The sequence below is a fragment of the Rousettus aegyptiacus genome, unplaced genomic scaffold (genome assembly GCF_014176215.1).
Source record: "Rousettus aegyptiacus isolate mRouAeg1 unplaced genomic scaffold, mRouAeg1.p scaffold_m13_p_5, whole genome shotgun sequence".
Taxonomy (NCBI): domain Eukaryota; kingdom Metazoa; phylum Chordata; class Mammalia; order Chiroptera; family Pteropodidae; genus Rousettus; species Rousettus aegyptiacus.
In genome coordinates this window covers 87,582,873-87,608,433 of record NW_023416308.1, presented here as the reverse complement: position 1 = coordinate 87,608,433, position 25,561 = coordinate 87,582,873, and the positions used below count along the sequence as shown (strand labels likewise).

General features: G+C 43.4%; 1 protein-coding gene across 23 annotated transcripts in view; it reads left to right on the top strand.

Moving 5' to 3' along the window:
- The window catches only part of SOX6 (SRY-box transcription factor 6), a 552,718-nt gene extending 545,901 nt beyond the window's left edge, over positions 1-6,817 (top strand). For all 23 annotated transcript variants that reach the window (XM_036220747.1, XM_036220749.1, XM_016139566.2 and 20 more), the window contains one exon: positions 27-6,817. In XM_036220747.1, coding sequence (XP_036076640.1) covers positions 27-330 — 304 coding nt within the window. In that variant the 3' untranslated portion in view covers positions 331-6,817. The remainder of the gene's footprint in view (positions 1-26) is intronic.
- Positions 6,818-25,561: the final 18,744 nt, after the last annotated feature.

The following is a 25,561-nucleotide window of genomic DNA, read 5'->3' as shown; positions in this document are numbered from 1 at the left end:
TTATTTTATTTTTTGAATCTATACAGGCAACAGCCTCAGATTCCAATCACCACAGGAACAGGTGTTGTGTATCCTGGTGCTATTACTATGGCAACTACCACACCATCACCTCAGATGACATCTGACTGCTCTAGCACCTCCGCCAGCCCAGAGCCCAGCCTCCCGGTCATCCAGAGCACTTATGGTATGAAGACAGACGGCGGAAACCTAGCTGGAAATGAAATGATTAATGGAGAGGATGAAATAGAAATGTATGACGACTATGAAGATGATCCCAAATCAGACTATAGCAGTGAAAACGAAGCCCCAGAAGCTGTCAGTGCCAACTGAGGAGTGTTTGTTTGCTGAATTAAAATACTCTGACATTTCACCTCCCCTCCCCCCAACAAAAAGTTCTTAAAGAGCCCGCATGCATTTGTGGCTCCACAATGACATCAGCAGAATGGTCTTAATTGTTTCGTAAAGTGTGAGACAGATTAAGTTTTCCCTGATTTTTCATGAACTTGAGTTTTTTGTCGTTATTGTTATTGTTGTTGTTGTTGTTTTTTTAATTTAGGTGAAGACATATTAAATATGAGACACCAGGACTTGAAAACTTATCTCAACCCATAGCTGTCTTACAAGTCTTATATTTTTGTGTTACTATTTTTTTTTTCTTTTGGATGTTGATAAAGGTTTAAGTTACTGTTTTAGATGGGGTTAAACATTCTCACTCAGGTATGCTGTGCCGGCCTACAGGTTGTGAATGTGTTTTTATTCTGAATTATTTTAGAAAACAACTGAGGATTTCATATTGTGAAACAGAACCAGTCTACGGCGTGTGCAGCTGCATGTAGAGCATATTCAAAAAGGCCTCGGAATTCCATTTTTCCATGTGTAGAGTTAAACTTTGAATGTGCCAAACTTTCTCATCACTTTTGAATCTTAATATTTTGAAAGTCTTAAAGGAGACACTGCAAAGTCTTAGACAATCTTTGGCATCTTAAAATAAAATAGAAAACCATACTTTTTTTTTTCCAGAAAATGGTAAAGTACTCAGGAATCTGGAGACAAGATATTGTAAGGAATGAACAAGGTTGCCACAGTGCATGTACCCAATTGTGTTTGCCTCTCGATGTGCCATCCGTGGGTGATGTATGACGTACACCCACCAGAGCGATCACCACACCAGATACCAACTTGGTGGTCTTCTCTGTCTGAGACCACCTCTCACTACATCCATTATCCCTTTGCCTTTAACCCTGACATTCAGTCTTAACACATTTTCTCTTAAATAATTTATTCATTCCAGAATGTCAAGGGTCCACTTACTATTTATTTTAAAAAAAAAAGAATTGTTGGTGGCATTAATTTAATAATTCTTATTTTTCACCATCTGTCCCCGAAGAACTTTTTAGCCCTTCTCATCTCCTTCTCCTGCTAGATACAAAAGATGTACATAGTGATTTTATGTCCCCAGAGCATCTGGAAGCATTTCTGAAGCAAGATTCTATTAAATACCTATATCGTTGTTTTTAAACACTAGTGTCTATCTGGCTGCAGGGCTGTGTATTTGGATTCATGTGTACAGTCGTACACTTCAACAGCTATGCCCTCGAGGTTCTTTGTGACCTCGAATCTTTGGCCAGAATTTCCCCCTAAGTCAGCTCAGCAGCAAGTGGTCGGAGCTGCCTCAGTGGCATTTCCCCTGAGTGCTGTTCAGCAGCAAGGGTCAACAGTGGTGACTGCCGGGCAGGAGAGTTCCATAGCCAAACCTAGAGCCCAAGGCTGCGGGCCATGGAGGAGGCTACTATGATGCTGTCATGGGCTGGCACCTTTACAGTGAGTTGCCTTGTCCCATCTGGCATACCTAGGGGGTTCTCTGTAAAATCCCCAGGATGCAAGGAGCCACCTGACAGCCTCAAAGCAAAGATAGAGGCAGATAGTCATGATACGTCCAGAGAATGAGAGAAAACCATAGGGAAGGAGAAGGAGGGAAAATACATTCCCTACATGGGATGTTCCTACTGTTAACTCTGGGGAAGAGATCACTCCTGAGGCAGCAGCGAGGCCCTCTGGCCGACTCCCTCTATCTGTGGCCATGGTGGGGCAGGCCTATGTGTGAACAAGACTGACTATACTTGTCTCACAAGGGTTTTCTGGAGATGTGCTGATGGGCAAGGAGGCAGTGAGGTTTCACTTCCCATCTCCTAGCCACAGGGAATTTGGCAATGCCATTCTGACCTTCCTGAAACCAGGACTGATCGCCCGTGTGGGGACCCTCACCCAGAGTGGTTCAGTGGGAGAATGTCAGCGAATGGGACAGTTCACCTCATAGGACAACCCAGATCTTGATCACCAGGACATAGGAATGGCCCCATCAGATTTCTTGAGCCATTTTGTCACTTGGAAGAAAATAGTGTACCTTCATATTTATTTAAAGAGTGCTCAAGGACATACCTAATAGCAATAGATAAATCTAGACAAGATGTTACTGGCTATATCGCTAGCTGGGAGTGCTCTCTATAAGCTGATTAAGGTACTGATAGGAATGTTTTTTTCTTAATATTGGTTGGGGATTGAAAATTTGTTTTTGTACATTTATTTCAAATGAGGAAGAGGTCATTTTTTTCCCTTAAAAAATGAGTATTTATTATTGTCTTACTGATTTCTTTTGAATATATACCTCTCTTCCTCAGTTCATTCTCATGTTTTTTCTTATTTTCTTTCACTTTCGCTTCTGCCCAGTCCCACTTCTTTTTTTTTATTTGTTGCATAGGTAAAGTGCTGTTTGGCTAGTATTGTATTGTATGTAATTAATTTTGCACAAAGGCAAACATTTAGAATATAGGTTAATTTTGTTTGTTTTATGACCATGCCAAAATAATATTCTGGGCTGGTGGAGAACAAAGGATTGTTCTTTAGGACTGAAACTTGATTTTGCTTGTAGTAAAACAAAACAAAACAAAACAACAACAAAAAAAAAAACAAAAAACACACACACTCACAGATGTTGTTTCGTAAGTGTTATAAGCACTGGATATAAATGGTATTTTTTATCACTTCTGACTAATGTGAAACTGTTGTACGAAAACTACATGAACAAAAGTCATCTGTTTCGACTCGTGTGGGCTTGCCTCACAGTTGCCGGATTTGAGTCATTTTTATGTCTTGTTATTTCATTTATTTATGCAAAATACATGTGTGTATGAACACTTTGTTTTAGCCCCAGCTCTGCCTCAGTACTGGGGTTCAGTTACTTCTAGCCATGTTCTTAAAAATGAAAGGCTATTCAGGAATGATCTGATTGTAAACGTCTCTTTTATTGGGTAAAACAGTGATGCTGTATTTGAATCTAAATTTCGTGCATAAGCAGTTTATTCTATTTATTAGCCAAGTTTGGCTCTAAATATCCTTGGAAATTATGAATGACAATCATTGGGATCACTTCATTTTGTTTTCAGTGGGGCTTAAACAAAGTTTTTATGACTTTACCATCTCATTTTAGATTTTTCTAATTGTGTAAATATAACATAGAAATAGAATTTATTTTTGGTTCATGAATACTTAGTGAGATATAAGTTATGTATTTCCTTTTCGTTCTCTATCCATATATGTTGGTCCAGACTAGAAGTTGACAAGTCACTGTACCTTATGGGGATAGTGAATTATCAGCCATGGTGAGAGAGCAGTGTTCCACCTGCAGCTGGGGCAATGAACCCCCTCACTCAGGTTCTCATGCATCTTAGAACCTACTGTCCACAGACTCAGACTTAGCTTTTTTTTCTTAAAAGAAAATTGATGAATTGAACAGACCAAATTTGCAGTACCGCTGAGAGTCAATTTGTTTTGTGAATCCCCATAAACTGTAAAAGGTAATTCTGTGACCATTTAATAGCAAGAAGAATGAACACAATTATAAAGGCAAAAATCTGCTTCTGAGATTGGTCATTCATAGAACTCCCAGCATGCTAAGTCGATTAAAAAATGTTAATTAACTTTTTTCAGTGCTTTTTATTTCATAGTATCTTCAAGTCAAAGATAAAAATTGTATCCATTTTGTTAGAGAACTTGCAGGATTAGGATTTTCCATGTCACTTAGGGACATGGCAGACAATCCTATCCTTAAAAAAAAAAAAAAAAAAAAAAAAGGACCATAAGGAATAGGAAGGAAGGAAGGAAGAAAAAAGGAAGGAAGGAAAAGAATGAAAAGAAGAAAGAAAGGAAGGAAGGAAAGGAAAGAAAGAAAAGGAAAGGAAAGAAAGGAAAAGAAAAGGAAAGAGAAATAAAAGATCAGTCTGTGGACAGGAGCAGCCAGGCAGGCAGTTTCTCTATTTCAATGGCAGATGTGATGCAGTATCTTTTCCAGGAAGGTACGAAAGCTTTGTTGTTTTCATATGTATCCAGATCAACCTTTTAGGAGCACAACAGTTTGCTTCATTTAGTATTTGATACTCCCCAGCCTTGTCCTCATGGCTTATTTCGATTTGCCAGGGTCCTGATACCAAATCCCAGGCCAAGTTCTAAATTCAGGTGTGGGCTCACAGTGCTATTGAGCTTGTCAAATTCTGGCCTCCCCTGATCGTTAGCCCCCCTGAAGCCTGGGTATTTGAAAAGGGTGTGATCACTCTAGGGCTGAAATTAAAGGCTTCTTTCTTTTCCTTATGAAGCCAGGCTGCTTCTTCAGAGCACACCCTCCCAAGCCAGGAGCATAGGCACTAGCTAAAAGCAGGGATTGTTTCAAGGAAATCCATCTGTCTCTAGTAGGAAGGCAGCCTGGTCACTTAAACACCATAGCTGAGGCTGCTTATCTCAATTTACTAATTTTGCAGTAAGGTGACCTTTACCTACTCATTAGGGAAAGGAAAATGAGTCACTTAGTAGTTTTAAACCATCTGAGAAGTCTTGTACCAAGTGCCAACAACTGCAAAGAATGCAGCTGGAGGAATGTATTGAAATTATTACCAGGTCTTCCTTTTTAATGAGAAAATGACAAAATGTTTGCTGTAGCCTTGCCTGATTTTGTACACGTTTGTCTAAGGACTGAGTTGGCACTTAAGCTCACTTCTCAAAGTATAATAATATTGTATGACCTCGTTTGTTCTTTTACAAAAGCACTCGCATCATTTCCTTAAGTCATCTGCCCCCTGACATGTTTTCTTCCTTAATAAACAACTTCTATCTGCTATTCCTGCCGATTATGTTATGTTTCTGATGCCATATGCTGTTGAGCGTAACCCTCTGCTAATATCATTGAAAATATTGATATGCAAATACATTTCCTTTTCATCCCATCTTGTCTTTTCCTTTGAGGACAGATCGTTTGCCTAAAGCTCATGAACAAGTATTCAAAATGCTGGTACCTTTGGGGTGGGGCTGGAGGTGGGTGGGGGAGGGGGCAGACAGGTAACAGTGCAGATACTCTTCCAATTAGTGTTCGTGGCAATATGAAAGCTTGAAGGCAACTCAGCGACATATCTTGCTCAGTAGTTTCTTATTCCTGAAGAACCACAAGCATAAAGTGAGGCCTCAGCGCTGGTGCTCTTGGAGTATGGGGAATGTGCAAATATTTAACTGTTTTGTATGCTGCACATTGCAGATCTGCTCATGTGCATTCTCCGTTTGTCTTCCTTTGTCATATGTGTTTTTACTTTTCTAAAAGTGCAGTCTTTATTGTACCCTTCTCCGGCTTGTAGCAAATTAGAATGCTTAGCATTTATGTTCATTCATTATTGTATTTGCCATGTAAAATTTTTATTACCTTAGACAAGCTTATAAGCTGTTACTACATAACTTATCTTACTGTAACTCTTTTATTTCCCGACATTGTAATTTGTTCGTGATGTATATTGTGAGATTGTATTCTATGTTAATTTAATCAGCACAATTCACTGACATGCTGGACTGACATGCTGGCTGCTGTTTCAAAGTATAAAGTTTGTGTAGGGCTGTTGGGACAACTGCATCTCCGTTGTCAAGGTACTGTGCTTTGGTTCGTCTAGCAACACTGTGGGTGTGGCCCTCGAGACACTAAGGGCATTTAATACACCCCCGAGCAAATTTTATCTGCAGATTTTCTTTGTAGAAATTCTATGTATAACGCAGGTACCTATTTAGCCCATGGCTGGTAACTATTTGGGCAATTAGAAAAAACAAAAACCATAAAAACTAGTGTCTATTGCTGCTTTGAAAATGTTTGAAAGTCTGAAAATGTAAATAGTTTATCAAAAAAAAAAAATCTTGTACAGTCCAGTGTAAAGTTTTTAAATGACCTTAAGGGTTGCCATCACATCTTTCTCACACTCTCCTCTTGATAATGGGGGAAAAAAAGTTTGCTAAGGATTAAAGAAATGGGAAAAAAAAAAAAGAATCTCTTCAAACTTAAAGGAATGAATCATTGTTCTTAGCTTTGTTGCATACACAACCTTCTTGGATTTTGTTGTGCAGTATTGATGTGAGATAAAACTCAACATTGAGTAATCTTTCAGTGGTACTTTTCAAAGTCTTCCCCTCTTCTGCCTCATAATTAGGGGAAAAAGACAAAATTGAAAGACACTGTCTTTATCTATCCTGGTATATGTTGGCACCTTAGCTCCTTTTTTTTTTTTTTTTCCTTTTTGCACAAGGTGCTTTCCTGATATGTTAGACATGCCATCTTTGGGTGATAATGTATATGCCATGATGGGGCCTATGCCCCTCAGGGGAGTGTCTATAAGAACTGCCTATTTATGCTCATTTACCTCAAGACTGTCCTCTCTACCCTTAATCTAGTCGTCATCACTCCATCTTTTGTACTGCTGTTGACACTTACAAATTAAAGATAAATTTTGTTTTACGATCTCTGTGTATGGCCTTGTCTGTGCCCTGCAGACCGTTCCCACCCTGGAGCCCGCTGGGCCATAGGCAGGGCCCCGCTTGCTGCTGGAGCCAGCAGAGCTGCGCTGCTCCCTGCCATCAGCGCTGCCCAGCCGGGAGGTAGATCTCGCTCAGGAAGCCTCCAAACCCCTTAGCCTGGAAAGACGTGCCTGTTTTTTTCATTGTGGAGCCTACATACACTGCTGCAGCAGGAAATGCTTGCGGATTTGGAGCAGGAACAGGAGCCAAGGTGGATTTTTGTCAAGAGAAGATGAGAAACAATGTCGCTTCCTATTTGCCTGATTTCTTCATGAGCGCGAAACGGTTTAAAAGCTCTGAGCATCCCGAGGTATGAATGAATCTCAAGGGCCAGCCTCTCATCTAACACCAACTTCTACAAGCCTAGTAGTCAAGAGAGGAAAATGCCACACTTTTGGACCCTGTGCCTCCACTATGGTTGGGACTGGTTGGCTGATTTCTCAGTCTCTTTTGCCTCAGAGATGGCAAGCTCACATCTCCTTGTCCAGCCATGACTTGGACCAGGAGTGATATAATACCAGCTTTTAAGAGTCTGAGGGATGGAGGTGGGGTAATGGGCCGAAGGGACCCAGGCCCATAAAGGAGAGATTTGCCAAGCCAGCCCTGCCGGTGCTGTGGATTCCAGAGGTGAGTGACCAACACCTGGAAAGTGAAACAAAAGATTCAAGAGAGATGTGCGGCAGGCCCAGCAATCTCTCTCTCTCTCTCTCTCTTTTTTTTTTTTTTTTTGTATTTACTATGAAAAAAATGCCTCATTAGAGAAAAGCCATGGATTTGTGGGACTTTATTACAATTAAATTGTAAGTTTGATACAAGCTGTTATAAGTCCTGGAAACCTAGCATGCCATGATTCTTCCTGTGCCCTGTGGGTTTTTTAAAGCCCAAGTACATGTAGGGCATCGTTTGCAGCACAGTGACCTGGCTTTGCTACTTGTCAGCCTTGTGACTTTCCCTAGGTAACTCTTCTGAGTTTTCTCTATCAAGTGGGATCATGAGCCCCACCTCTCAGGGTTATTGGGGGAATTACATGCAGTGGCATGTGCAAAACATCTATCAGCAGGCCTGCACACGGAGTGCACAAATGAAGCCTGCCTCCTCGGATCCGAGAATGTCCGAGCCAGAGGGGAGCAATGGTGTCGCTGGCTGAGCAAAGTGAGGGACTTGCCTGAGGCCTTAGTTCAGAATCGGGTCACGTATGTGACTCCCCCAACCTTTCTCCAAGCGGGGCTCCAGGCCACAGGTTTCCTCATTTCCAGGCCATCCTTACCACCACCTTTCGTCTTCTTTCTAAAACACAGATCTGATCTGTCTTCCCTCTCTCATCCTCTCCTAAAATCTCCTGGCTTTCCATAGATGACTAGATGTAATCCCACCTTCCCACCCTGACGGCCGAGCATCAGAGATGGACCATCCTTGTGTTGCACGGTGCCTTCGCACCCCCTCAACTTCTCAGTGCTGCTGTCATGCTCCTCAGCCCGTATGTGGCCTGGGAGCTTCTCCTTCTGCTTGTCCCCTTCTCTGTTGGGGAAATGCTCACTCTTTCAAACCCCACCCCAGATATCACCACGGTCTCAGTGACATCTCATCTGGCTCCCCGGTTTCAGGTTCTTTCTCAGAGATCCCAGGGCACTTTGAAAGGATCGTGTTTACTACGCTGTAATAATTTGTTTCTGTGTCTGTCTTTGCTAGATGACAAGCTACTGAAACCAAGGACTGTGCCTTGGCCTTCCCAGCTCCCAGCACAGTGCTTGGCACATAGTAAGTGTTTTGCATTTATGCATGGAATGATGTGTGATGGTGACAGCTTGGCCTCCACGTGTGGTGTCTGCATCTTAGATAGTGGGGACGAGGGAGCCTGTAGGGGTACCTTGGTACTTGTTATTTCATTTGGAGAACATAATTAATTAAAACATTTCTGTTCATTTGGGGGGAGCCATTTCAAGTTGCCGCAATGATCAGGCATGACCGCATTAAAAGTCACTAAGCTTTCGGGAGGACTCACACTATTAGATGCCCAAGTTTCCAAGCCCAGAGCCATTGCTCTGTCTTTCCTCCCAGGCATCTTGTCTGGAGTAGGGAAAGGACAGCCCAGAAACAGGAAGCTTTTATGGGTTTGCCCTACTCTCCCTTTGACACTCCAGGGATGAGAATTACCCTTTACTCTGCCCAGGGACAAGGGGTAGCAGGAAGCCCAACCCCTGAGTAGTCATCATGAAACGGGAGGGAAACGAAGCTGCTCTGCCTGCTGGGGAGAGGAACGGCAGTCACACCACAAGCTGTTCACTTAGTACCTTCTTCTTCCATGACAACAGAAGCCACAGTCCAGACAGTAATGATTCTTTCCCTTAACAGTGCCCTAGTATGTGACTTACTCAAAATGTGGTTCACAGAGCAGCAGCAGCAGCAGCAGCAGCAGCAGCAGCAGCAGCAGCAGCAGCAGCATCACCTGAGGCACTTACTTAAAGCACACACGGGCCACACAGAGCAGTAGACCTCGGCATCCAGGAGCCTCTGATTACCATTATCTACGTCTTCTTAGTGAACGACGTGTCATGAGACAGAGAGGTTAAGGGTTATTATCTTCATTTGAGTTGTGAAGGCCCACAGACAGATGACCCACCCAAAGTCACATGGAGATTAAATGACAGTGCCAGAATGCACACTCGAGCTTTCTAAGTCCAAAAATAGTTGACCATATTGCACATGGCCCCACAACCGTGTGTGGAGATTGTTCATCAGTGGTGCAGCCCCTGATCTAGGCCCCGATCATTACCAGGCATCTGGGTCTGTACCACTGTGGGAACACTGAGGCATCTAGGGACAGCGGTGATGTGTGGTGGCTCTGACACTGTCATTTCCGGCTCTGGCCAAGTCCGGTGCCTGGCCCTGACCAAGAGCAACAGGGTGACTCTCTTCAGAGTGTTGTTGCATAGCCCCCTCTGCCAACTGGCCACCTAGCAGTGTGCGTGTGTGTGTGTGTGTGTGTGTGTGTGTGGGCACCAGCCTAAGTGGCCATTGAGGAGATAATGAAGAAATGCGTAGATTCTGGGGCCCCACTCCTAACTCTGGTAGTGGGAGACAGAGTGAGATCCTCAGTAAAGGGAGTCGATCAGAGAAGGTGTCTGAGTTACATGTCGCCCTAGCACGGGGGCTCCTAGGACCCGATGTAGATTGTTCATCTACCAGGCTTCATGAACTCACCCGTGGCGGGCAGCCCTGACCCCGCCCCCCACCTTGCATCTGTCTCTACCGCCTGCTCAAAGGATTTACGCAGCAGCGTCTGCTCCCTCTTCCGTATTAACGGTACCCACTCCTCTGTTCTCGGAAGAGTCTTCCTCTCACGGATTTAGTCACAGCCTCAAAAACACAAGACAAAGCCTGAACTGTTTGCATTCACGCAGGTTCCTTCCCGATGCACGCATCGCCCTAATCTACATTTCCAGTCCCATCATGCTCCTGACATAGCAGGCTGCGCGTTGTTACCTGTACGTGCCACACTCCGAAATGTTTCCTTGTGCCCGGAAGTCCCTCTCTTATGTGCCCTATCATCATCTCCTATACTTCAAAGCTCAGCCTAAATGTCACCTCCTATGGGAAACCTTCCCTCAATTTTCCTCTTTTACTCAGAAAGTTTGAATTGCACTAAAATGATCTGATGGAATTTGTCACATGTGAAACATGTCACAGGAATCTCATCGATTCCTGTGTCACATCCACTTATTTATTTTTTTATCCAACAGTCCTGGCACATAGTAGATACTCAATAAATATGACTATAATAGGAAAAAAAAAAAAGGAGTAAGCTCTTTCTCTTTGAATTCAAAGTACTCCATACTCTGATACAGACTATTTCTTTTCAGCCTCATCTTCTTACTCCATGGCTTCTAGCTTTCTAGACCCAACAGACAATTTTTAACATGTCCTCCTATCTCTTTGAGCTTTTGGTCAATTCATGTCCCATCTAAATTGCCCTTCCCCCATATCTGTCAATCACCATCTTTCCCTTAAAGTGCAATTCAAAGTCCATCTCCTTAAAAACCCCTATGTAATGCTAAAAGTCTACTATGTTACTATGTAGCAGAAATTTTACTAATGTTTCATTTGACCCTTAGCGACAGCTCTAAATATTAGATATGGTTTTTCCTGTTTTATAGAAGAAACTGAAACTCAGGGAAATCAAGTGACTTGGTCAGGGTCTCCCAGTGAGTCAGAATGTCTTCTGCCTAGATAGGATGCCTCTCAGATTTCTCCAGCTCAGAATGAATCTCTCTCTCTCTCTCTCTCTCTCTCTCTAGTTCAGAGTTTCTCAACAGTTTTTTTCCCCATTACCGCCACTTAAGGAAACTTTTAGATATTTTCCTCTAATACCCTCCACCACCCATGAAATTTAAGTACCATATACAATTTGCTTATGTACTCTACATATATCTGAGCTTCATTTATGTAAGAAAAAAATTTTTTTTCGCCCTAAACCAATTTTTGCCCTCTTGGGAACATTAGATTGCTCCCATTTAGAATGCATGCTCTATATCAAGCTCACTTTGAGGTTTGGCCTTTACCAAAGCATTTGTAACTGGTTCCCTACTATGTTGTGAGTTCTGGATTTTGATTGCTATTGCTATAGTAACCATTTCCCCCAAAGCTTAGTGATAAAACAACCATTTGTTATCCTCACAAAATCCGTGAGTTCAGAACTTCCAGTGGAACAAGAGGAAGGCTTTTATTTGCTCCATAATGTTTGGGACCTCAGCTAGGAAACTCAAGGACTCGGGCTCGTTTGCTTTCATGTTTGAAAGCTGACACCAGCAGTTGGTTGGAGATGTTGGCCAAAACACCTACGTGTGGCTTCTTCCTGTGGCCTGGGCTGCCTCGCAGCATGGCGACTGGGTGTCAAGGGTGAGCAGCCCAAGAGGGCAATAGTGATGGCCAGGCTGCATCCTCTCTTATAGCCTAGCCCCAGAGATCATGCAGCATCATTTCTACTACATTCTATTCATTAATGCAGTCACAAAATCATGCCCAATTCAAGTGGTAACTCCGCCTCTCGATGAGAGGGTCATAACATTATGAATAGTATATGGGTCTGAGAGTGTTGCTATAGCCATTTTTGGAAAGTAATGGGTGCTCTAAGTCAAGAGGGTGAAACCCCAAGTCTTGGTTCATTCCTGCCATTACCAGCCTGTGGCTACCATGGTCCAGAGGTCCCTGGAGAGGCTGGCTATGGGCAGGAACCACACCAATGCACCAGGGCACGGTGGTCCTAGCTATGATGGTACCTAGAACAAATAGTAAGTGAGCAGCAAGCATGACAGGCAAGATCCTGGTGAAAAGTTACCTTTTTCTCTCAGAAACAGCCCAGTTATTTCTGAAAATGTCCAAACCAGTATATATATGGAGAGAGAGAGAGAGTCAGAGAGAGCCACCCACAGTACTTGCAATAGAATTTAGCTAATGTTCATGTCTCTAGAAGCCTGTCAAAACAACAACAACAACAACAACAACAGCAACAGCAACAACGAATGTTGTCACTAATCAGCTAAATACCAGTCTATCCCCTTTGGTAACCTTCTGCTTGTATTGATATTTCTGTCAACACCACTATCATCAATACAGCAAAGAACATTTTTAAATGGCAATAATCAGTACTAGGAGCCATAGAATATATACAAAAATAATTTAGCATTTTTCAACCTCAAGAAATAATAGTTTGATGTTCTAACATGACCTGTATTATTAATTAAACCCAAAAAGCTAGATCGAGAAAAACAATGTCAACCTTCAAACAATCTATTAAGTTTCTGACTTTGGATTAACATTAATCGGCTCATGAATATTATCATGTATACCCAAACCAGGTCTGAAGAAGCAAGGACATTTATCATATTGTTTAATTTGAATCTTATTTATAATTCTATTTAAAGTATCGTTACATGTTAATTTTAATAAAAACTCAGTATTTCCACAAGTGTTATTAAAAATGAATAAATGAGACTGGATTCTTACCATAAAAAGCAAAGTGTAGAATTTATATATTTTTTTGGAATTGAAAGAAGCCTGATGATTTTAATGTCTAACACAGGCAGGTAGGAAAATTAGAAGAAAATAAACAAATAATTATAATAAGAACATAAGAATAATCGGGATACTAATCCATAGACAAGACAATTGTTCTTCCATGATAAGACATTATACTGCCCTAATTCGCCCTTGAGTTAGAATTTATTTAATTGCATAAAGTGCCCTTTTATTCTATACTTGAATAAAAACCTTTATTAAATAATTTAAATGCATTTATTACACATTAAAAATTAATTCACTTAAGAGAAAGGCACTTGTTTATTAATACTGAAAATAACAACACCTGCTAAATATGTGGGTGTGAGCCACTGGAGAAGTGAGAAGTAGATTCTCAAGCAGCCACCTCTCCTTAGGCCTGAGTCTGGGGGCACCAGTTCTCCACCTGCAGAGATAACCCGGGCCCTTCTCAAATGCCAAGAAGGCAGGTAGTTGATGTGCTGGGGGATGTCCAAGCTTGCCTGCCTTGGACAGGGCTATGGAAAAGACAAGTGGTCTGGACCTTAAACTGTGTCAGATAAGACATACCAAGGGATAAATGCTGCAGCTATAAATACAGCTCACAAAACTGGATCATTTTTCAGGCTGTTGAATTTCAAATGCCTGCCAAACAGTGTCATATTTGGGACTCTGTTTTTGCAACTCTACTGCAAGGAATGGCTAAAGTCCAATTAATTTAACAACAAAAAATCTGGGAAGTGAGGACCAGAGGAATTAAATTGTCCAATCAAATCTTGTAATTAAAATTAATTTCACAAATTGTAATGTGATGTTTGGAAGAAATTCAATTTAACTCTAAATTTTAGTCAATTCCACAATGATACACTAAAGAAATCCAGTACATGTTAAAGAAGGTAGAATATTGATTAATCTCTCTATTGCAATCATAGGGAGTCAGACCACTCACATACATGAATTGCATCAAGTTTTCTGGATGCTCTTCTTGGGGGATAATTTAGAAAGTCAAGGACACCTGGGAAATCCCCTCTTCCAAACAAAACAAAACAAAACAAAAATCTACAAAGCTTCAGAGAGATCGAATACTATATTACTTAGATTTTGTTGATTATACACAACAGAAAATCAGTTTAAGTGGTTTCTGTAGCCAAAAGGGATTTAGTGGTTTACATAACTGCAAAAATACAAGGATAGCAGGGCTTCAGGGATGGCTGAATACAGGTGTTCAAACAGTGCGTCAAGACTTGATATCTTTATCTCTCTGCTCTGCTCCGATTGGCCGTGCAGGTAGTCTCCTTCCATGAGATATTCCTCTTCAGCTTCAGATTTATAGTCTCTCAGTTTTAAGTTCAACAGAAAGGATTTATAGAGCTGCTTCCTGGTTTTTCAGTTTCGAGAATGAAAAAAAGGTTTCTGACTCTGGGTCCTAGCTTTTAATCCTACTTTGCAATAAGAGTTCACAGATGAGACCTATAGGAGATTATGGTCATTTCTTTGCCCTGCATGAATTATTTTTCCTGTGGTATTGAATTTCACCTAGGTTCTTTCATTTATGAAGTTGTCAATTTACTAAACATGAACTTAGCTCTTCCATTTGTGTAAATATGTAATATGTTCAAATACATTAGTCATTTATCAATTTTATCTTCTTGAAAAACTATTTTCTGTTCCAACATAGAAGATTAGTTGCTTGATAAGCCTATTGTACAACTTTGGTCTTGGGCTCCCCCTTCTCCATCACACTGCATATTTCTCCTGTGTTAGAAACCTCGTTTTCCAGGTTCCATGTCTTTCTCTGTTTTAACTCCCTTATTTTGGTGGAGTAAACAATCCTCCAGGTGCTTCTTGAAAAAGGGTGTCTAAAAAGTACATGTTTTGAGACTTTGTTTAAAATATCTTTATTCTACCCTCACACTTTGTTAAGAATTCCATTGGATAGAAATCTGGGTTGGAAATTATTTCTCATTAAACTTGTGAAGGTATTGCTTCATTGTCTGATAGCTTCCAGCATAGCTACTGAAAAGTCTGATGCTGCCATTCTGATTCTCCTCAATCAACTCTCAAATTCTCTTTCTCTCTCTCTCTCTCTCTCTCTCTCTCTCTCTCTCTCTCAAACTTGTAGGATCTCATTGTCTTCAGAGTTTTGAAGTTCCATGATAATATGCTTGGGTGTGGGTATGTATTTATTGTGTGGTATTAGGTACTCAGTAGGCCCTTTCCAACTGGAAATTCATATCCTTCAGTTCTGGAAAATTATCCCGAATTAGTAATTATTATTGCAAGATGATTTTCTCCTCACAGTTTTCTCCATGTCTTCCTCAGGAACTCACAGATTCAGATGTTGAATTTCCTGGTCTGGTCATTTAACTTTTCTTTTCTATTTTCGTTTTTTTTTTTTTTTTTTTTTTTTTTTGCATTTTTTGCTGTATGCTTTGGAGAAATAATCTGAAGATATCTTCCACATGTCAATTGAATTTTTCATTTCTGTGTCATATGTTTAATTTCCAAGTGCTCTTCTTTGTTCCCTGGAAATTTTTTTTTATATATAGCGCCCTGGTTTTGTTTTATGGAGGCTATAATTTCTCTTATCCCCCTAAAAATATTAGTAATAGTTAATTTTTTTTCTTACACGACCCTTGTTTTCTCCTAATTCCTTCATTTATTCATTTAATTGATATTCATCAAATACTTACTATATGCCAGGTAGCTAGGAACTTGGGATAATTCGGGAGACAAAAGGAAGATACCTATTCTTGTGCAGCTTACATTTTAGTTGCTTATTTTTCGTTGTCTTTCTTTAATATTAGAGACTTTGCTAATGTGTTTGGCGAGCCTCAGCTCTCTGGTCATGTTTAAGAGGAGGCTACAAAAAAATCCAGTGGTAAGTTCTATGTGTGAGGGAGGGCTTGTCATTTATTATCTTTACTGTAAGTGACATGTCTGGGCTGTTTCCTTGGAGAACTTCTGATGTCAGCATCTTTGCTGACATCAGTCTCTTGCTTGGTAGGTCTAAGTCTGACTGCCAGCCCTCTGGGGATAGAGCAAGGAAATACTCAGTACGTTAACTTGCATTTGCTCTCTCGTTTTCGGTGGCTGGTGTCTAGAGAGTCGCTCTGTAGAGACTAAGTCTCCAGTCTTCTGCTAGCAAGGAAAGGGCAATCCGTGCAGAGTTGGGGAGAGGATCCATCCACTTCTTAAACAGGCTGTCAGCCAATTCTTCTATTGTAGCCTCATTTTTTCTCTCACTTCCAGGGACATCAGTAGCAATTCCCAAGCCTGTAGACGCTCAAGTTTAGAGGGTTCTGCAACGTAAGTCATTTTGCTTCTGCGGTTTCCGGCTGCTGGCTCAGGCGTCAGCTTTCCTGGGCCTGCTAAATCAGTTACATTTCAGTCTGCTTTCCACCATCTAAAATTTTAGTGCTAAGGTCTTCGCTACTGTTCCCTTTGTCCTCTGGGTTTATGCCTTTAAAAACATCCCTCTACAAATATTTTACTGATGTTTCAGGAGGAAGCAGGGAAGGCTAAAATGTATATGTTCAATCTGACATTTTTAGCTATCCTCTGAATCCGTAGTAGATTTTTTTAGATGGAGAACTTAATATTCTTTCATACCTACTGTAGGCCAGATACAGAAGAAGGCGATTTTACCTACACTATTGAACATAACCCTTCCAACAATGAATTTCTTGGAAATGGAAAGAAAGGCTCAGAGAAATGAATCCATTAACTTGATTACGAATGACCAAGTTAATTCAATGTAGAAACAATTCATTAAACAATTATTACATGTCTCGAACTGTGCTAGATGCAGAGGATAAATGAGTGAATTGTTGACATTGTCATCTGAAACTGAAACTTGGAAGCATTCCAGATTCTTCCATTGTCCTTCTCCTACCCTGCTGTTTGGATCACCTCAGCCTTCCTCACACATACCTTTCCCTGCTTCTCGGTTAGCCCTGCCTTGGTTCAGGGCTTTGAGATATCTTTTCTGGACACCATAGTAACATACTACACAGACTTCATGGTTCTAAGCCCACCTCCCCATCTGTACCCAAAGTGATCTTTCTAAACTGCACATATGATCACATGGCTCTTTTGCTTAAAACCTAAACATGGTGGGTCTTACTACTGCATGACAATATCTGTCACAGCTGACTGGCAGTCATTTGCACCCAGGTGAGTGCCTAATTTTCTCTAAGTCCTCAGCACTTAGCACAGGGCCTAGATTCCTGGTTATCATCCATAAATGTTTTTTCAGCTGAACTGAACATACTGGTTCAGGCCATTATGAGTTTACATTTTGTCTCTTAGGTGGACCGGAATCCACCAGGATTTCAACTAGGACCTGATGATTCCGGGCCTCCAGATGGCTTCTCTGTTCTGCCTAGTGGTGGCACCCAACTTGCTTACATCCGTGGTCTCCTCCTACTCCATCCCCACAGGAAAAACAAAAAAATAGCCCGATATTTTACCCAAATACCGGGAGGGTGGGAAAGGGAAGGAGCCAAAGCCCCTTCCCCTTGGCGGAGGCAGGAAACCCCCTCCCCCCACCTCCTTGGGGTTGCCTTGGAGGCTCCGCTCAATTATATGCTTTGAATCTTCTAGAGTTGTCCAGGCATTTAACCTTCACCATAGAAGCAGCGGATTCGATTATTGGGGGAGGGGTAGGACAGGGAAGGGTAGAACGAGTTTATTTGGTTTTACCCATATAATATTAGGTGGGAATTTCCAAGAAATTATGTGGCAATGACGTTATAACTTTCACACTATGGCTGGAAGCAACATTATAAAAATATTACCTAACACGACTCCATATGGACATATGAAATTTCATTCCATTTTACACAAGTAATTAAGTGGCCCACATAATGAAGTACTGTGTGTGCAAAGAGGGAGATGCTTTTTGGAGGTGGGAGATCGCTGGGGCAGGAACAAGACTGGCCTTTTAAAGGGAGGATAATCGAGTGAGGGTGGCTGAAAATTATTGCACTTTATTCTATAAACAACTTAAATTTGATGGATTTTTCCCCGCTTAAAGCAAGTCTTCTGGTTGTAAGCAAGACAAATACATTCAACATCCTGCTGCTAAAATACTCTACCACCCTGTTTACTGAAAAAGTCCTGAGCTTGGAATCAGACAGAGGTAGGTTCAAATCCCAGATGGACACTTACTAGCGAGGTGACCTTGAGTAAGTGGCTGAGCCAGTGCCACTCAGACTGTGGTCTCTGACCAGCATCGTCATCTGGGGGCTTGTTAGAAATTCAGATTCAAAGGCACCACCTCGGACCTATTGAATCTGAGTCTCTGAAGACAGGAATCAGGAAGCTGTGTTTTAACGAGTCTTCTAAGTAGTTCCGATGCACAGTGAGAATGAGAGCCACTCACTTAAATGATCAAAGTCTCAATTCCCAGCTCTGTAAGAAAACCTAAGTACAAGTGGCTTAAAATGAGCAAGAATTTAATAATTCTCGCAATCAAAATCAAGAGGCAGAACTACCTTCTGATGAGGTTCGATCCAGCACCTCAGTGTCACTCAGGATTCCTTTATTTTGAGTTCCTGACGTCCTGGCAGAGAGAGGGCTCAGAAGAGAAATTCAACTGAGTCTAAGTCACAGTTTTGCATACCTGAGTTGGAGAACTGGCATTCACATTATTTACACCTTTATTGAGCAGCTGACCCGCGCCAAGCTTTGTGTGAGTGTGCTGAGACGTGGTGTTAGGCCACTCTGCTCCACCAATGTCAACTGGCTGTGGTTCCCCCATACATTGTGCTATGTCTTGCCTCTTTGCTTTTGAACGTGCTGTTTATTTGTTCTGAATTGCCCTTCTTTGCCGGGACCATGCAAGGAACTCCCATTTATCATTCAGCAACTACTTAGATATAGACCATTTTCTAAAGGTTTCCTCAGCTTCCTGCCAGCAATAATCTCTGCTCATTTGTGCTCCCAAGGTCCCTAAAATGTGCCCTTTCCTGTCTCATGTTCATGAGGTGTTTACATGATCTGCTTTCCAGCATAGAGAGCTCCTTGAGGGCATAGCCCTTGCCTCGTCATTTAAAGACCTCTAGCACCTGGCATAGGGCCCAATACAACGTAGATGCTCAACAAATCATATTAAACTGAACTGACACTTCTCAGAATTGTGAGTATCAGTAGACGGCCAAGCCCACGCTCAACACTGCCGGACACAGGCCGTTGGCCACCACATTGCCCTGGAGCCTCCACAGAACTCACAAAAGACCAGTCAGTTCCATATTCATTGGAAGAGGCTCAGTGATTACCTACACTAGAGCAGTGTAGACTAGAACGTTATAGAATGTTCTACAATGACGGAAACACTGTATGTCTGCGCTGACTCACAGAGTAGCCACTAGCCACATGTGGCTATTGAGCACTTGAAGTGTGACTGAGGAGCTGGACTTTCAGTTTTTAGAGAAGTTTTACTTAATTTAAATTTAAATAGCCACACGAGGCTAAGAGAGAGCTACCATATCCGGATATTGCAGCCCTCAAGGATGACTTAGAGTAATCTGGTGTAAGGGGGAGTGGAGAGGTTATTCTAGAAGTAGTATATACTAAAGCATGTTTAGGAAACTTCAAACAACTCTTTTCTTCATCATTTAAGTTTTCAAATTTATATTATTGACAAAAGTCAAAGAGACTTTGCATGATAATTCCTTGTTATCCCTCCCCTCCCTTCATTGTTGATATTTGTAGCTTTTGTTTTCTTTCTTCTTGTTCAGTCTTGCTCGAAATTTATCAATTTTATTGATCTTTTCAAAGAACCAGCCTTTGGGGTTTTTTTTTTTTTTGCTTGTCTGTTTTTTTATTTCATTGATTTCTGCTCTAATGTTTATTTCCTTCCTTCTACTTATTTCAAGCTAACACAGCTTTTCAAGTTTTGCATACACTATTCCTTTTTAACGGAACCTCTTCTTGAAATCTTCTCCAGTTCATTCTTACCTGTCCATCAGATAGACCTAATCATCACTTTCTAAGGAAAAATTTTCTGTCCTTCTCAACAGCTGCCATATTCTCTTATAGCATCATGAATCTCTTCCCCATAGTACTCATCACTGTTGTAAAATGACATTTGTTTTTGTGATTCTGTGATTAATATCTGTCTCTTTTATCCATTGTACACTCTCTGGGGCCACAGAGCTTGTCTTTCTTTTCTTCTCTGTTCCACACCATGATCTTCCTCACACTTGGCTTGGGGAAAGACGAAAGGCAACTTAGCCCAGATTGGGTCAGATGTGTTACCTCTACAGAACTGAATGGGCTTGACCACTCTCACATTGGTCAACCCAAGCATTCGATGACATTACTAGCAGACAAGGGAGGAGGGTCACAGTTAGCTATTGTCAGGACTTCAGCAGAAGAGAAAGGCTAGGATTGGCTGAATCTATGGCAGCTTTGGCTGTCATTTTTCTAGCATGACAGGGAATAGAAGTTAAGTTCTTTAGAAGCCCAAGGAGCAAAATATTTTAGGGTAGTGGTTAGCCAACTCCAGCAACCCCCAAAATTACCTGGGTAGCATTTCGAAAGACACCGTGTGTGAGTGTGTGTGTGTGTGTGTGTGTGTGTGTGTGGACTCCTTCCCAATACCTCTTTGGACTGAGGACCATTTCCCTGGTCACAAAGGGCCCTTATTAGGGAAAAATCCAGGTGCATCAGAAAAGCAAATGCCAGCTCGTGTGTGCACAGATGTGGAAATGTACTGCATGTTTCAAATAGGTGCTATTTTTGGCTTTCAAACATTATTTATCTTGATTACTGAGTTTTTTTGGGCACCCCTTAAATTTTGCACCTGAAGTTAGTACCTCATCTGCCTCACCCTAAGTCCTGCCCCTTAGGGAATACACAGATAAAGTATATATCAAGTACCCCACCCAGTGTGGGACTCAGAGCAGACCTCAATGAAAGGCAGCTTCTAAGGTCATTGTCATGATTTCAGTCAGGCTAAGCGAGTGGTGCAGTGGAAACTTCCAGACAGGAATGCCAACTCCGCCTTGGTGAGCAAAGGATGGTGATATTTGAGCAGGTCTTGAAAACAAAGTGGGAGTTTGTCAGGCAGAAATGGGGGAAGGGTCTCCCAGAAGAATTTTTTGGAGAGTGGCACGACATTCTACATGCCTGGAACCAGGATGGGTGGAGGGGCCTGGTGGCAGATGAGGTGGCTTAGTGGGTGAGTCTGATCCAGGTGGGCCTGGAAAGCACAGTTAAGGACCTGGAGCTTTGTCTAGTAGGTGAGGATTTTGAGCAAATGTTCACTGACCTCTGCAGAGCACACTGCCTTAGCCTCAGTTTCTAAGACCATACAATGAAATCACAACGTCCTCTGAGAGAATTAAATGAAAGGGTGAAAGTGAAATTTGGAATCTGTAAGGCCCATGTCAGTGCACAATTATATAATAAGATTCCTTCATGCTCTGTGATTATTCAGTTCTCCTGCCCAAGCCTGAGATGATCTCCACGAACAAGTGCATATCAGATGGGGAATCCATGATAATGACCCTGAAAAAGCAACTTCACCCAACTGGGGGTGGGAGAGGGGGACAGCCACAGACTGGCACAGGCTCTTGCCTCCAAGCATCCTTTCCAGCTCTCTGCATGTGTTGTGATTGTCCCTAGAGTTTAGGCCTGGCGCTCTACTGCAATGGGCTCTGTCACCAAGGTCCTGTTCCTGCTGCCCATGCCTAGAGAAACAGCCAGACAATGCAGTGGGAACCACCACGAGGTGCATCAGCGAGAGCTGAAGCGAATCATCACTGGCACAGTGAGCAATTAGAGCACATGTGTTGACCTCCACTAGCTGTGCACTGCCATCGGTGTTACCGGCACCTGCACACAGGTGTTACTCGTGTTCATTCAGTCGTTTCGCGCATCCAGGTGTTGTACACTCAGGTGTTGGATTGCTCATTTATGTGAGCAGCCAATGAGGAGTTCGACACTTGCTCAGTGCCACCTACACGCGTTACCACCCACGACGGGGTGGGGGTGGGAGGGGTGTGTAGGTAAGGAGAGGACCTTCATTTTCTAATGCAGCGGTTTTCCTTTCTCGGGGAAGTTCTGTCAATTTTTTTGGCTGGAGGCCACTGTCTTGTTTTTCCTTTTGCTTCTTCCTGTTTAGTCACGGAATGACTTCCTGGGAATACTTGCTCTTCTGAGGGTTCTGCCCCTTCAGTCCTCCCCCGATTTCTCTACACCACAGCCTGTACCGCAGTCAGTTCTGGAACTAATTTACAAGTACAGCACTTTAGAGTTTCCAGACCTCACGTGATTTTCATGTAGGGAGGGTCTGTTAGGATTCCCACCATAGAGACGAGGAAACTGAGTCTCAAATCAGTGAACTTCCCTGTAGAAGCCCATGAAGCAGAGATACTACTGATTTTACCTGCCTGTCATGCCATTTACTCTTCTTCCAGTTCTAGCCGTCCACCTTCCTTAGGGGCCTTGGCTGGCGCTGCCTATCTCTCTGGGTATCAGTTTTCTCTTCTGTAAAATAGGAGCGATTATGACAGTGTCCAGGGCCAGATCGTGGGAAACACAGAAAAGATGATAATTCTGTGTTCAAAGCTGTGTGCTTTAAATATCTGTTCTATGTTCATTTTGCAGGGGATAGTTTAGGAGATGGAGGTGGTTTAAGGGGTTGAGATGCTGAGGTCACTAGGCTTGGAGACGCTGGGCCCTGGCTAGTGCTCTGAGAGGCTCTGGCCTCCGGGCCCCTCTGGTATTCCCTAAGGTGGTTTGGGTGGCAGAAGAATCAGCTTATACTCCTTTCATCGTGCGTGCGGGGACCTGCATTAACTTTGCGTATCTGGTTTATTCTAATGACCTTTCAGTGCCCCTGAAAGACTGGGGCCCTGGGCAGTAGCCTGAGTGACCTTTCCTGAGATTTGGTTGTAAGAATTAGATAAGAAAATGCATGGAAAACGCAGAGTGATGCTGGGCACGTAGTAGATGCTTCATAAAAAAACAATACTGGTATTCGGAACCTGACTTTAACTCCCCAGCCCAGCGTACATGAGTTCAGTGCTTGCCCCAGGCTGTGTATTCTCAGGCCCCGCACAGCCAGGCCAGCCTTGCCCCCCACCATGTGGAGACCTCTCTCATTTTCCAAACGGGAGACACTGAGCCCCCAGGGCTGACAGCGATCCTGCTTCCCGCCCAAAGGTGGATGGTTTGGCTGCCGAGTTCCCCGAAAATTGGTTCCGCATGTTGCCGACATCAGGCCTGAACGTTTGCTCAGCACACAGCCGTGAGGGCCCTCCGGGGAGGCTGAAACCCCACACCAGCCCCGCCATCCGCCTCCATCTGCAGGCTGCCAAGCCACTGCCCACAGCCAACTCCCAGGTCCAAGTGGTGGGAGAGCAGGGCACTGTCACTGGCAGGAGCGTCCCAGAGCCCCTCCCGGCCCCCCAGGCAGCGGGCTGGGCGCCACCTGGTGGCTCAGTGGGGAACTGCACCAGCATGGCAGCCCCTCTGTGCCCTGGCCCGGAGACTCAGAGTGTGTTTCCTGAGGGCTAAATCTGCAAAAGATGGTCCTTCTCCCATTCCAGGAACTCCCAAGGTCTGGGAAATGCGGTTCCCAAGCCTGGGTTATTTTTAAACGTCAGCATCCGCCATGCAGATGCTCTGTTTATGGCTGACGTTCCAAGCCTGTGAGCGGAGCTGTACATTTAACCAAAGGCAGATGCAGAATGGGAGTAATTAGGGTGGGCTGGGCCTGTCTATTCCCAGGCCTGGGCAGCTGGGCAGGGAAAGGGCCAGCGGGCCACCCTGAGGCTGAGGTTTCTACTAGGCAAGGAGACTTTGGGGCCTGGCTGGTCCCTTAAGGGTTCCTCTGGATGACTTGGGGAGGCTGGGGGCCCAGGGAGGAAGGCCTCTTACTATCTCTTTATTACCACCATTGTCGACGACCTTTGCCTAGCAATAGTGCTTTATAAAGGTAGGCATGGTTTTTCCCATTTTGCTGATGGGACGGCCCTGAGTTGTACCAGCTCCATGTTACCACTTTTAATAACTTTTCTGTAAGTTCTTTTTCTTTGTTCTCATCATTCTTGCCAGCACCTCAATGGGCCCTGATTTGAAAAAACCTATAATCTAATTCTGGGTCTGATGATTCCTTGACTCAGGCCATGCGTCAAGTGGCAGAGGTAGAGGAATAAAGATGATCTGAGTCAAGGGATCATCAGTCCTATGCTAAGTGAAATAGATTCAAGAGAAAGAAAAGGTACTGTATGAATTAGTGATCACCCTAAGGTTTCCCTTGGGAAAAGACTCTAAAATAAGGCAAGGCAGTGTGAGTGATCTTCCAACCAGTCCCAAGAGATTAGAGTAGGCTTAACGGGAGGCTTCCTGAAGGAAGAAAAGTGGTAATGAGGGAGAATAGAGTGAGTCTGGAGAGATGAATACAGGTTGGTGGGGAGTAAGAGGGAAATACTGCGCGGCTGAGGGCAGGGAACGGAGGGGGAATCTCCAGCGTGAAGGGCCACCCCACCAATATGTCTGCTCCCACGGGCTCCTGAGTCGGTCCTGGTCGAAGCAGGCTGCACCTCAGAGGCCTCGGCCCCTAGCCCATCCTGGGATGCAGGAGTGAAGGTGGGCAGCAACCATGCCTGGATGAGGAGTAATGGGAAGTTTTCTACCCTATTCTGTCTGACAGCTGTTTGTCTTGATTACTGACAGCTGCCTTGGTTTTACTGATTAGCCCTTTGGTTCTCTCAGGAGCCAGGACTGAGCCAAGCTCGCATTAACCTCTGCTGTCATCCCAATTGTGCCTGAGCCTGAACCTGAGTGCCCGACACACTGCCCAACACCTTGATGCAGAACTCCTAACAGCTGAATCCTCAGCCAGACTCAGCCACAGCACTGGCCCATGTGAGCCTCCGTCTCCTCGCCTGTTCTGTGTCTCACTTCTTTCCTCTTCCTCCCGTCCTCTGGATCTGGCGTTGCAGCATGCTTTGTGCCTGAGACTGGGGGCCATACTCTGAGAAGCCTCGAACACCAAGCCAAAGGATACTGTGCAGTAGCCAGTTGCACAGGCTCTGGTGGGTGTGCTGTGGGTGTGCCCGTTACAGACAGGAAGGCAGCTGGAGGCCACTGCAGCAGCCTTGGGGGGCTGAGGAGGCCGGAGTGAAGGATGAGTGTGTTTGGAAGGGCAGAGCTCATCCTGGTCAAGTGTAAGAGACAGGGGAGACCTAAGAGAATACCGGATCCATGCCCTTCATTGCATAGATGATGGCGCTCTAGACCAGTGAGGACAGGAAAATTGCCCAGTGTTACACAGCACATCCATGATGCCTTCCTCAAGTCAGCGAGAGTGGGCTTCTCAAGCTCTCTTGAGCTCCTTCATCTCTCTCCAGAAGGCAAAAGCATGAATTTTGAATTGAGGCAGTTCTGGGCTTCTGTCCCAGCATCCATATTCACTAGCTGTGTGACCCTGGACAGGCCACGTAACCTCTCTGAGCACAAACACTTTTACTTTTCAGATGGAGACAACGCCACCTTCTCCTAGAACTGTTAGGAAGATTTAATGAAGTAATAGCCATTAAAGTGCCCAGGATAGCACCTGACAGCTATGAGGGCCTCCCCACCTCTCTGAAACATTTTTAGCTACAGGAGGATCCAGAGATCATTAGAAAGAGGCAAC